General features: G+C 38.9%; 1 protein-coding gene across 1 annotated transcript in view; it reads left to right on the top strand.

Moving 5' to 3' along the window:
• Positions 1 to 12981, top strand: part of PCDH11X (protocadherin 11 X-linked) — a 720099-nt gene that overhangs the window by 397429 nt on the left and 309689 nt on the right. The window contains exon 5 of the mRNA XM_087727565.1: positions 5585 to 5656. Within this exon, the coding sequence (XP_087583691.1) occupies positions 5585 to 5656 (72 nt within the window). The remainder of the gene's footprint in view (positions 1 to 5584; positions 5657 to 12981) is intronic.

The raw sequence follows: 12981 nt of genomic DNA, 5'->3' as shown, positions 1-12981 counted from the left end.
AAAACTTTACTTTTTTAATTTAACGGGGCGTACCACCTGCAACACCACTGGTAGGTAGGTAGGTAGGTAGGTAGGTAGGTAGGTAGGTAGGTAGGTAGGTAGGTAGGTAGATAGATAGATAGATAGATAGATAGATAGATAGATAGATAGATAGATAGATAGATAGATAGATATTGAGAGAGAGAGAGAGAATGAGAGAGAGAGAGAGAAACAGAAAGAGAAACAAAGAGTGAGAGAATGGGAGAGAGAGAATGACAGAGAAAGAGAGGTGGAGAGAGAGTGAGTGAAAGAGAGAGAAACAGAAAGAGAAACAAAGAGTGAGAGAATGGGAGAGAGAGAATGACAGAGATAGAGAGGTGGAGAGCGAGTGAGTGAGAGAGAGAGAAACAGAAAGAGAGAAACAGAAAGAGAAACAGAAAGAGAAACAGAAAGAGAGAAACAAAGACAAAGAGAGTGAGAGAATGGGAGAGAGAGAATGACAGAGAAAGAGAGGTGGAGAGAGAGAGAGATATCATAGGTAGATATAGAGATAGATAGATAGATAGATAGATAGATAGATGGATGGATGGATGGATGGATGGATGGATGGATGGATGGATGGATGGATGGATGGATGGATGGATGGATGGATGGATGGATGGATGGATAGATAGATAGATAGATAGATAGATAGATAGATAGATAGATAGATAGATAGATAGATAGAAACACACACAGAGAGACATAGAACCCTATACATTGATTGTAACATGAAAAGTCCAATAGAAATTGAGTATTAATTCTACAAATCAGATTCAAAGCAAGATCCTAATCATGGACGGAATAGATAGATATAGATATAGATTTAGAAAAATAATACAGTTCAACATCAAGTGCACTCATGAATTCTCTTTAAAGAAACAAGCACGCAACCCGCTGACAATTGCGTACCGTTTCAAAGTATCCATCAGGAGCAAATGCCATTAAAAAGCCATTAAAAGACAGAGTTCATTTTAAAACAAGCAAAGGTCAAGCAGATTTTCTTAAGAGGAACCTATAAGAGAGAGAAGGGCCACCATTAAAAAGATCCTAAGTAGGTAATATCTTCAAAGACCTCCATAAAATAGGGACAGCTTTATACAAGTACAGACGTCCTTCAAATAATCCAAACTTGAATTATTTAGGATGGTTTCATATTGGGCCAAGAAATGCATTGGCGCAAAGGTCGTATGATTTCAATAATATAAAACCTTAACCCCCCAATGTGATCTATAGGGATGAAGCCTGAACCAAGTTTTTCTAATCCCCAATATTATTAACAATTTTCAAAGATATGCAGTAAAACAGAATCAATTTAGTGAAATGGATGTAACCCAAACACATATAAGTAAAAACACGGTTTCTCCAAGAGGAACCACAAATATTAGCCCAGATGTCACAGGGCAAAGAGTCTTATGTAAATTGAATCCATCTGCTCAAATTTGTGGTTGAAAACAAGAAACAAAGAAGGATCTATTCACCTACTGGTTTCAGTATATAGCTATTACTCTCTAGAGCTGCCTTTTAGTTGGTAAACAAAAATGAGAACAAAATGTAATGTTACAGAATATTCTCCAATCTTTGAGTAGAGAAGACATTTCCCAGTTTCCACTGAAAACAGATTTTTTTTAAAAAAAAACTAGTGATTTCTGAATTTACCAATTAAAAAAGACAGTGAAGGGACTACAGTAGTTCATTTTGTACTACCAAGCACCAAATATGCTTACAAGATTTCAAATATTTTTTCCCCTTCATTTTCTACTGTTTTCAAAACATCTTCCTTCCTTCCTTCCTTCCTTCCTTCCTTCCTTCCTTCCTTCCTTCCTTCCTTCCTCCCTCCCTCCCTCCCTCCCTCCCTCCCTCCCTCCCTCCTTCTTTCCCTTCCCTTCCCTCCCTCCTTCCTTTCCTTTCCTTTCCTCTATATTCTTTATTTGTTTATCTTTTCACTCTGTAACAAATCTTATAGACCCACAACACAACTTGTTCATTTCCGGGTTCCTGAAGTATGAAGGAGACCATGTTTTAAATCTAAATTTTCCTTTTCTTGCCTTGTTTAGTTTCTATTATATCTTCACTTCTACATAAAATAACTGTGTGGAATCCACTTACTGACCCCCCGTAGCTAAACCATAGTCAGATCAAGTCAATATTTATTACAGTCCAAAACCCGAACAAGTTAAAAACACTGAAGGGTTATCGAGTTAAAGATTCTAGAATAAAGTAATAAATAACAAATGAAATCTAATGTTAAAATCATAATCTGTCAGTCCAATCTCAGTTTCACATAAACCAAAACACAACATGGCCTAAAACTATAATATAACACCAATCCTTAAACTGTGAAGGCCTACGGTCATGAGATACTAAAATGCAGCAAAGTGGTAATGCTAAAAGATTTGCTGCGTTAATCGTGTGAAATTGCTATAATGGACTAATCAGCAGGTTCCAATGAATCTCCAGCACTGCTGCGCAGCCACCTGATAGTTATTCATTTATTTGCATGACATATGGTGGTGCAATGGTTAAAATGCAGTACTGCGGGTTACTTCTGCTGACTGCCAGCTGCCATAAGTTTGGCAGTTCGAATCTCACCAGGCTCAAGGTTAACTCAGCCTTCCAACCTTTCAAGGATGGTAAAATGAGGACCCAGATTGTTGGGGGCAAGAGGCTGACTCTGTAAACTGCTTAAAGAGGGCTGTAAAACACTGTGAAGTGGTATATAAGTCTAAGTGCTATTGCTATATAAGAGCCCTGGTTGTGCAATGGTTAGAATGTAGGCTAATTCTGCTGACTGCCAGGAGTTCAAGTCTGACCGGCTCAAGATTTACTCAGCCTTCCATCCTTCCAAAGTCTATAAAATGAGGAGCCAGATTGTTGGGGGGCAAAGGATGACTTTGTAAAACCGCTTAGAGAGGGCTGTAAAGCACTGTGAAGCGGTATATAAGTCTAAGTGCTATTGCTATATAGAAGCATAAACGATCAACATGATCTGGTTTGTTGTAACATGTAGGCTAAAAATGCGGTTAGCTAAATTGTGATTCAGTGAATCCTGTTACCACATCCTCTGCTTTTTGTGGAAAAAAAAGGTCTCTTACTTTTCACCACATTTTAGATCAGACTCAAACTTGTCTATTAAATGTGGTGAGTGAAATTCAACCTAGTCTTCCCTTGCCCCAATTGGTCAAATTAGCACTTAAAAGGAGATGGAATGCCATTATCTTTCATTATGAATATAATGACCCTTTTGCTGTGTGAATGTCGAAGGAAACCATTTCTGGGAATGCTCTTATGGAACCTCATTCCTACTGTGCTCTCCAAGCATTCACGCTCAATCTGTCTACTGGTTACCCTTGTAGGTTATTTCAAAGTGCTATAGTTTTAAAAAGTTACTTGAGATTTAGTTAAGCATGCTATTATGAGAGCTTGATTCCTGCTAACATCTATGCTTCACTGCCAGCGAAAAATTTTATTGGTCCCAGGATTGGAGCATTGGGAGCTGTAAGCATGCTGTTGGAGCGATAATGTACCATTCAGATCAAAATCAATCATAGCATCTTCATCTCATTATGGATTTAATTTTCTTCTGTGTGTTAAGCTTAAATGTCAGATGGCTGGGAACATAAACAATGGAACAGTGGGTCCCCAGTTTTGGGGAGATCAGAAGCCAACAGTTCTTCGTGGTGGAGAATCTGCAGGTGTGTGAAAGAGTAATAATAACACAGAAAAGACACATCGTTCCTTTGGTTTCATTGATTTTCCAGTAGATTTTGTTCAAATCTTTGCAGTGTAAGTAGTACCTCTATGTACCTTTAGAAGAGAATTGAAGTTTTGTTCTCCAAAGGAGAATCGTCCTTCAGAAAGTCAAGGAAACATTTGCCATTTTCCAAATCTATGATTCTACCGTCTAAAGCTCTTTAAAAAGAGCTGGGAAGCTACAGTAACATTCTGGTGTGGGAAAGGAGAGGGAACAGTATAGTCTTTGCCATTCATTAAATGCACTGTGTCTGGGTGAGGACCAGCAATATTCTGACACGAGACTTTAGTGAAGGCACTCTGGAGGCTTCGGTGGCACCTTGGTCCCCGGGCTCATCAAATCCAGGACATTTATAGGTGGAATTGAACAATCATTATGTACATTAGCAGGTTTTTTTTTATTTTTGCAAGGTGGCTGGAAAATTAGATCTAATTTCACTGGGGAGAGGAACAGCCTGGCTCAGCAAGAGAAATGGTTTCCACACATCAATTCATGTTGGTGTGGTGGCGTGTTTTCATATTCTTCCCTTCTCATTCATGTATTTATTTCTAAACAGGGAGCAGCAATGGATTTGGGATTCTGTAAGGTGGAAGGTCAATCAGCTATTAAGTTCCACTTCATTTCCCAAACACTGTTGCTCTTTATTAAGGGCACTTTCTCTTCTTTTCTTTTTCACCCCCACCAGGGCACGTCATAAAACAGCCTCCACCACAATCACTGTGATTCTGTATATAAAGATGCCTGCGGGAACCATTACCGTATCTTCATCACCCAAGTATTTTTGGTTTTTTATTGATGACTGATCAATCCGGAGACAGTCCACAAAGTAAATGGGAATTAACCAATGGTGGGATTCAGCCGGTTCGCACCTATTCGGGAGAACTGGTTGTTAACTTTCTAAACAGTTGGGAGAACCGGTTGTTGAAAGAAATCTCCTTTTGTTGTTTTTTCCACTCTACATGGCTAATCCTGTAAGGAAGGCAGGAAGGAAGGAAACATTCTGGTGTTGTTTCTAGCCTGATCTTTATTGCCCTGCTTATAGAAACTGCCTCTTTGGTTAACCCTTAATACATTGTAACAGCTAAGGTGAAGCACCCATCAACCTGAGTGATGTTGAGTTGGCCACGCCCACATGGTCACATCACCATTGAGTCCCAACTACCCAGCTGGTCATTAGGATGGAGAACTGGTTGTTAAATTATTTGAATCCCACCACTGAAATTAACTTTCTCTCTTGTTCTGCAGTCAGCTCCAGTGTGTTTTGCAGCTACATGTATCTATCCATCTGTGTGTATATCAACATATACTGTATCCAGACATTATGCCTCAAAGCATTTCATGACATATTTTGTGTTGATTCTACTGTTTATGGGAGTCCCTGAAGCAATCACTTCTTTTTCCCCCCATTTTAAACAAAATAATTTGATGCCTTGGCTTACGTCCTTGGAAGCAATGTCCTTGCGTTTAGAAAAAATCCAGAGCCAAATCCAGATATCCAGAATGAGCAGGTCCTTAATTAGATTTTAAGGAAGGCCAAAAAGGTTTCCTATCTTGCAGTTGGAGCATTTTCTGTTGAACAAGAAAAAAAATAGGGCATGGGCAAGCACTAAAGAAACTCTTTCCTGAATTTTTCTACTGCAGTCATTAAAATAATCTTACTTTTCTCTGAGGCTCACAGCCCTATAATGCTTAGGACTGCACAAATTAACTCTGTTTTCCCCCCACAATTGTAAATCAAATCTGGGTGTGTTAGTCTCTCAAGCAACTAACAGTGGATTTTTTCCCCCCTGTTTCTCTCTTTTGTCCTCAAAGCATTCAAAAGATGTGGGAAGACCTCAGACCCCATTAAAAGAGACAAGTCTAGAGTCATGGACTCAACCACCGGTAAGCAAAAACATTTAATTTATGTTGGTTATGTTCTCCTGAAAAAAAGGAGAGGGAATTCAGATGGTTCCATTTGAAAAATGTTTTAATGGAATAAGTCAACAGCAAAAGTTCATGGAAATCGTGTTTTTGAAATATTTGAATAATGCCAAGCTTTATTCTTTGAGCCTTAGAAAATGACATGATACAGTATGTGATTTAAAAAAATATCTCCTGAATGTTGTGCACACTTGAACACTTGATTGAGGACATTTCTACTCATTCCCAAAAGAAAGAATTAAGAAATCTATTTATTTTAATGGGTCTTTTTTTCATATTTCTTTGAGAAAGCATTAAGCAAACTGTCTTCCGTAGCATTTTTTTAGTTTAGTTTAGTTTATTGTCACTGCACATCACACAACAAAATTAAATGCCATCCTCAGTGTACATTATAACTATAAAAATAAAAACACAAAGACACATCCTTCACATACTATATAGTTGAAATTGAAAACCTGATACTGCACTAATATTGCACTGTACAGTAGTATTCAATATAGTTACTGCTGTGGGATAGAAGCTGTTTTTCAGCCTATATTTTTCCTTGTTTTTGTTATCCTGTACCGTTTGCCAGATGGTAATAGTTAAAAAAAAAAGGGTGCCCAGGATGAGATGGATCTTTAAGGATGTTTTGAACTTTCTTAAGATAGCAGGAGCTATAAAGCTCTTCCAAGGAGGGGAGAGGGCAACCTATGATCCTCTGGACAATGACATTGACCCTCTGGAGCACTATCCTATCTGACACTGTGCAATTGGCAAACCATACACAGGCGCAATACGTTAAAATACTCTCTATAGTGCAGCGGTAGAAGCTCACCAGTTCTTTTCAGTTGCTTTGGGTTACAGCATTCCCGCTCACTGAATATTCTCACAGGGACTGAGAGTTGAGTATTCTGTTATTTGGGTTATATTTCACCTACTATATGTCAGCAGGAGCTAACACCATCAAAGATTATTCCACAGTTATGAGGATCATAGAAAATCTTATTGATGAAGGTTTCTTCAGAGGAGCCTGAATTCATTACAAAGTTGTCTTCTTCACCTCGCCCACTATGGCCAGGAGAGAGACGTTTTGGGGAGAGTTATAAAACACTTCTATCCATCCATCTGGTATGACAGGGAGGGTAAAGGAAGGTATTACTAAGTAATGCTTCATGACAGAGATGGGGAAAGGAATCAAATGCTTAATTTCTTCCATAACTATTTCAGCTCTGGACAAGCAGCAATAATACCTTCCCTTTAAATAGAGATTGATGATGAATGATGATGTTGAAGTCGGTAGGTAGGTAGGTAGGTAGGTAGGTAGGTAGGTAGGTAGGTAGGTAGGCAGGCAGGCAGGCAGGCAGGCAGGCAGGCAGGCAGGCAGGCAGGCAACCTATGATCTTCTGGACAATGAGGTTAACTCTGTGGAGTGCTCTCCTATCTGCCACTGTGCAATTGGTGCCAATAGATGATGCTAGATAGACATACAGATATATGATAGATAGATGACAAGTAGATGACAAATAGATGAAGATGATAGATAGATAGATAGATAGATAGATAGATAGATAGATAGATAGATGGATGGATGGATGGATGGATGGGTGGGTGGGTGGGTGGGTGGGTGGGTGGGTGGGTAGGTAGGTAGGTAGGTAGGTAGATAGAGGTAGGCAGGCAGGCAGGCAGGCAGGCAGACAGACAGACAGACAGACAGATAGATACAGTAGATTGATAGACAGACAGATGGACGGACAGACGGACAAATAGATGATAGATAGATAGATAGATAGATAGATAGATAGATAGATAGATAGATAGATAGATAGATAGATACAGTAGATTGATAGATAGATAGATAGATAGATAGATAGATAGATAGATAGATAGATAGATAGATAGATAGATAGATAGATACAGTAGATTGATAGACAGACAGACGAACGGACGGACAGATAGATGATAGATAGATAGATAGATAGATAGATAGATAGATAGATAGATAGATAGATAGACAGACAGACAGACAGACAGACAGACAGACAGACAGACAGACAGATAGATGGAAAGAAAGAAAGAAATTAGTAAACAGATTTCCTTGAAGTTAAATTTGAGATCATATTTCTATGGCTTTCTTAAAGGATCATCTTAATTAGATTTTTTTCCTAATGAAAACTATAAATGCTACATGTTTGATGCAACATGCTGAAGTTAGAAAAATGTCAAAGTAAGTTGAGTAGATGGACTGGGATGTCTTACTAAGGAGGCAGACCTAAGGTTTTCTTAGAAGGAGAAAGGAAATAATGGGATGGAGGAGTAAAGCAGGGCATGATTCCAGAAGGGCAGCAATTTTTGATAAGAACTGTTAAAATCTTTCCAGAATATCCAATGGTAGCTTTGCGGCTGTAATGATGATTCATAGCAAATCTTCAGTTCCATCTATTTCACTTCACCCCGTGGTCATGTTAATGAAACTTTATTTTACATGGCTGTACAGCATCCAAAATGACTATTAGAACTGAGCTTTTCATTTCTCCAGCTCATTTCAGATGTCAACTTTACTTGTAGCCACGAAGAGTTTGTTGCCCTCAATAGGAATAAATTACAAAGCTGACAATTGGTGGGATCAGTTCTCCAATATATTTTTTTTGCCAAGGGTGTATTTTCATGATATCATCAAGATATATTTGGGGCATGGGGCCACAGTCAAACCACACTAGGATGGAGGTATGGCAGCGGTCCACCATGGGTACAATGATATACAAATTGCACTAGTGTAGGGCACCAGCTACCGTGTGAGAAACAGAAATGTACAAATTAAGTTAATGTCTGCAGACAGTTATGAGCAGTTCATTAACTCTGAGGATGGAATTCTATTTAAGTCTACCCAATGACAGTTAAAGGTGAAAGCTTTTCAGAGGAGTATTGGTCCATCAGTTTTGACTCGCCAGGAAAGAAATTACAGCTGTTCACTTTGAGGGGCGAGGAAACTGATGAATGACAACATTTGATGCACAACATTTAACTTGAAAATTGTATAATGTATTATAAGTGGATATTTCGGGATTGGCTATGGGGCTTAAAATTGTTCTTTGCCTTGTAAAAAACTGCTCCATTTTTTAAAGTCATTGTTTCATAGATGATCTTACCCAAAGAGGTGGAAAAATGAAACAAGGGTTGGGTTTACTTATAATACCGCCTTTATTTGTGTGGGCTTTGTAGGTTGTTGTTGTTTTTCTTCTTCCCCTTCTGGCGATATTGAACTCTGTCAACATATCTGAAGGGCCACCTTGGAAAAGGTGGACCTACACTGATCCTGGATAATTTTCTTTGCTGGTTTTTGCCTTGCCTTTTTCCCCACGTCATTTGGAATTATATTTGGTTAAATTTTGTAAGTAACTTAATACTTGCATGAAGTTTGCTCTTCAACGGACAGATTTCATTTATTCATATAGCCGGTTCCTAGATAAAATAGATAAAAATAGACACAGCGGCTAAGCATCTTCAGCTAAGATGCTGAGCTTGTTGATCAGAAAGGTCATCAGTTCGGCGGTTCAAATTCCTAGCGCCACGTAACAGAGTGAGCTCCCATCACTTGTCCCAGCTTCTGCCAACCTAGTACATAGAAAGCACATAAAAATGCAAGTAGAAAAATAGGGACTACCTTTGGTGGGAAGGTAACAGTGTTGCGTGCACCTTTGGCGTTGAGTCATACCGGCCACGTGACCACGGAGATGTCTTCAGACAGCGCTAGCTCTTCGGCTTTAAAACGGAGATGAGCACTGCCCCCTAGAGTTCAGAATGCCTAGCACATATGTGCAAGGGGAACCTTTGCCTTTAAATACAAATGGCACTGGATAATTGCAGTAGACCAATGTGCTGGGTGCACATATCATACTAAGCCACCATGTATTGATTGCTTGTTGGTAACCATGTTGTTCATGAATCGTGACTTATAACTCTTATGTGCAAAATGAGTCATGATAGCTTGTACAAGAAACCATGGCTAAAATGAATTAGGCTGGTATGTAGTTCCAAAGATAAGGATAAAATGATTCAAGATCATTTAAAACAGTGTTTTTTAAAGTTTTTCTTTTTTTCCTTAAAAGAATGTAATTCAGAACAAGTGGGATTGAAATTAAGATGTATAGTTAAAATAGAGGAGATTCTTTAATGCCAGTCAAATTTCTCCATTCTCTCTGCTGTAATCAGATGAAATGGCACTTTAAACGTTTGCTGCCTTTGATGTGCATTTCAGGTTAGTTGTAAAGGAATTTTAGTATAATTCACAAAGGCGGTGTTGTTTGAAACCGAGGAAGAAAAAAAGGGCTGCGTGATGATCTTCCTTTTCTTTTCTTATTTTTATGACCCATCAAAATTACAAAGTATTCACAAAGGGAAGCTTTTCCTTTGTTTCAAGAAGATCAACCAGCCTCTCTCTCTTCCATATCACCGTTGGCTGCGTTTATGCTATCTTTTGAGAAAGCATGTCTTAGCTTTCTCTTGGTGATCACATTTAGACAAATTTTACAAAATGAATGAGTTCCGTGTACAGATGGCCAAATCCACATCTCTTGCACTCATTGAAAATGTAGAAACAAGCCAAGATAGACCCAATTAATCTATTCAACCCATAGCCAATTGTTCCAAACCAGGGGTGTCAAACTCAAGGGCCGGGGACCATCCTGGAAACAGTGAAAGATTGGCCCACGGTGCCTCTGCCAATCAAAACGGATCTCCATTTCCACTGGCAGAGGGTTGCAGGCAAGAGGCTGTAACAGCCGAAAATTGAGCACAGGAGTCCGTTTTCACTGGCAGAGCGCTTGCGAGTCCACAGGCACCCCAGACACGAGTGATGTTGAGCTGGCCATGCTCACCTGGCCACACTCACCCAGCCCCCCAAAGTCAAACACAACCCGGATGCGGCCCTAGATAAAATCGAGTTTGACACCCCTGTTCCAAACAATCAATTTTACGAATCTATATTTTAAATTTAATAAAGGGGGATATTTGTAGCTCAGGGCTGAAATGAGGGTTCCTTGATGTTCTCTGAGCATGCTTATTTTCTTGCAGACATTTCATTAACCTAACTAGGTAACATCATCAGTGCTAGTGACTAGCAAGAAAACAAACAAGCTCAGAGAGCATCAAGGAACCCTGATTTCAAGTTTATTTCCATAATATTTCTTTGTAAATAATTAAAATTTCTGCTAAGATAGAATGTATAAGGATATATGGACAATATATGAGGATATATAGAAAAATCCTCAAATAAATGCAAACAGTCTTTTGTTCCTTCCTTCCTTCCTTTCTTAAAAAATAAAATAAGTGGCATTAAGATCTCCCAAAAGTATAGCACCTATAAAATACCTTAAATAATACAATAGTTAAGAACTGAAATACTGTTTTAATATGCCATTATTTTAATACCCTACTAAAATTTTAAAATTTGATATAGTAAAATATTTAAGGTGAAAACTGATTGACTATCCAGGCACTTTATTGAAATATTTATTAAGATTTCAAGTCAGTGCCACTAATTGACTTCCATGAGTTCAGGAATTTAAACCTGCAAATTTTTTTTAGCTTATTTATCTAACTAAATCTGATACTTGTTAATGGATTGCTCTGTCTGGCATAGTGTTACAAAGAATTTTCCTGTTTATAAGATAAGAGTAAGAACACCATGATATTTTTGCGTGGGGTGGGGGAGTGTTATTTGTGTTGACCATTTACAGTATGAGTTGTGTATGAAACAACTACCAAACCTGAAGACTTTGGCTCTTCCTGGTTACTCATATCAATTAGCTTTCTTGTCAGGATATTCTCCAACTGATCATATGTCATTCCACAAGTTGTATATGTGTCATTTTTGACTGTACCCCAACTTTCTAAGATAATGTTAAGATTACCTTAAAAAGTGGTGGTACAGCTCTGGTGATATTGAACACTGCCAGCATCACCATAGCTAAGCCTCATGATTGGAAATTCAACTTTATTTAGACATTATATATCTTCGGGATGTGGTGGCTCAGTGACTAAGAGGCTGAGCTGGTTGATCAGAAAGGTTGGCAGTTCAGTGGTTCGAATCCCTAGCTCTGTGTAATGAAGTGAGCTCCCGTTACTCGTCCCAGCTTCTTCCAACCTAGTTCGGAAGCGTGTAAAAATGCAAGTAGAAAAATAGGAGCCACCTTTGGTGGGAAGGTAAACAGTGTTCCGTGAGCCTTGGGCATTTAGTGATGCTGGCCAGATTAACCACCACACTCTGGGGCCAACCAGAAGTTGTATTTGTATTTGGAGAAGGTCAGCCTTCTCCATCTTTTGTTAATGGGTATGGCTTAAATACTGGTAGTCCTCAAATTATGGACCATAATTGAGCTCAAAATTTGTTAAGTGAATTTTGACCCATTTTCTTGCCACAATGAATCACTGCAGTTGTTAAATTAGTAACAGGGTTTATTAAATGAATCTGGCTTCCCCATTGACATCAGAAGGTCACAAAAAAGGACCATGTGGCCCTGGGACACTGCAACCATCATAAATATGAGTCATTTGTCAAGTGTTTGAATTTTGATCATGGGACCCCAAGGATGCTGCAATGGTCGTATGTGAAAAATGGTCATAAGTAACTTTTTTCAGTGCCTTTGAATGGACATTAAATGAACTGTTGTACGTCCAGGGTTACCTGTATTATTACACTTGCATTCTTTAAGTGATTAGAAGTTGTCTGATTGAGTGCCAGTTGTTAGGAATCAACATTGACAGCCCTGTTGAAATTAACTGTAATCGATTTTTGTGAATGACTGTGGGTACATTGAATTGATTGTGTCAAACAGTTAAGTCTCTATCTCTGTGATTGTCGCCACACCATTGCTGAGTTTTCAGAAAATGCTGGGGACTACAACAGAGGTGGGTTCCTATTGGTTCGGACCGGTTCGGCCAAGTAGGTAGTAACTCGGCCTGCCACACCCCTGAACCAGTTCTATCGGCGGCAGCACCATCTTGATTTTCGGTCCTGAACATGCACCAAACAATCTTCATTGGAAAAAATATATATTTCCTTTTCTAACATTGTGCGCATGTCCAGATTGTCAGCGTTTGAAATATCATGCAGAATTAAATCAGAGTCAAAGGCAAACTTATGCTTAAAGTTCCAATTTAATAAGACAGGCATGTTGGCATCGTGCTATGGAATCCCAATTCTGGAAGTTACATCAGAATCCCACCCAGTTAAAAGTTCATGATCTTGTCCCCACACCCACAGCCCATCATATGGTCCAATCTTCTTCTTCCACGCTAGTATCTAC

Source organism: Thamnophis sirtalis, unplaced genomic scaffold (genome assembly GCF_051295495.1).
Source record: "Thamnophis sirtalis isolate CommonGarterSnake01/CBP01778 unplaced genomic scaffold, rThaSir2_p1.2 scaffold_13, whole genome shotgun sequence".
Taxonomy (NCBI): domain Eukaryota; kingdom Metazoa; phylum Chordata; class Lepidosauria; order Squamata; family Natricidae; genus Thamnophis; species Thamnophis sirtalis.
Note: the sequence above shows the minus strand (reverse complement) of the source record. Positions and strands in the feature narration are given on the sequence as shown.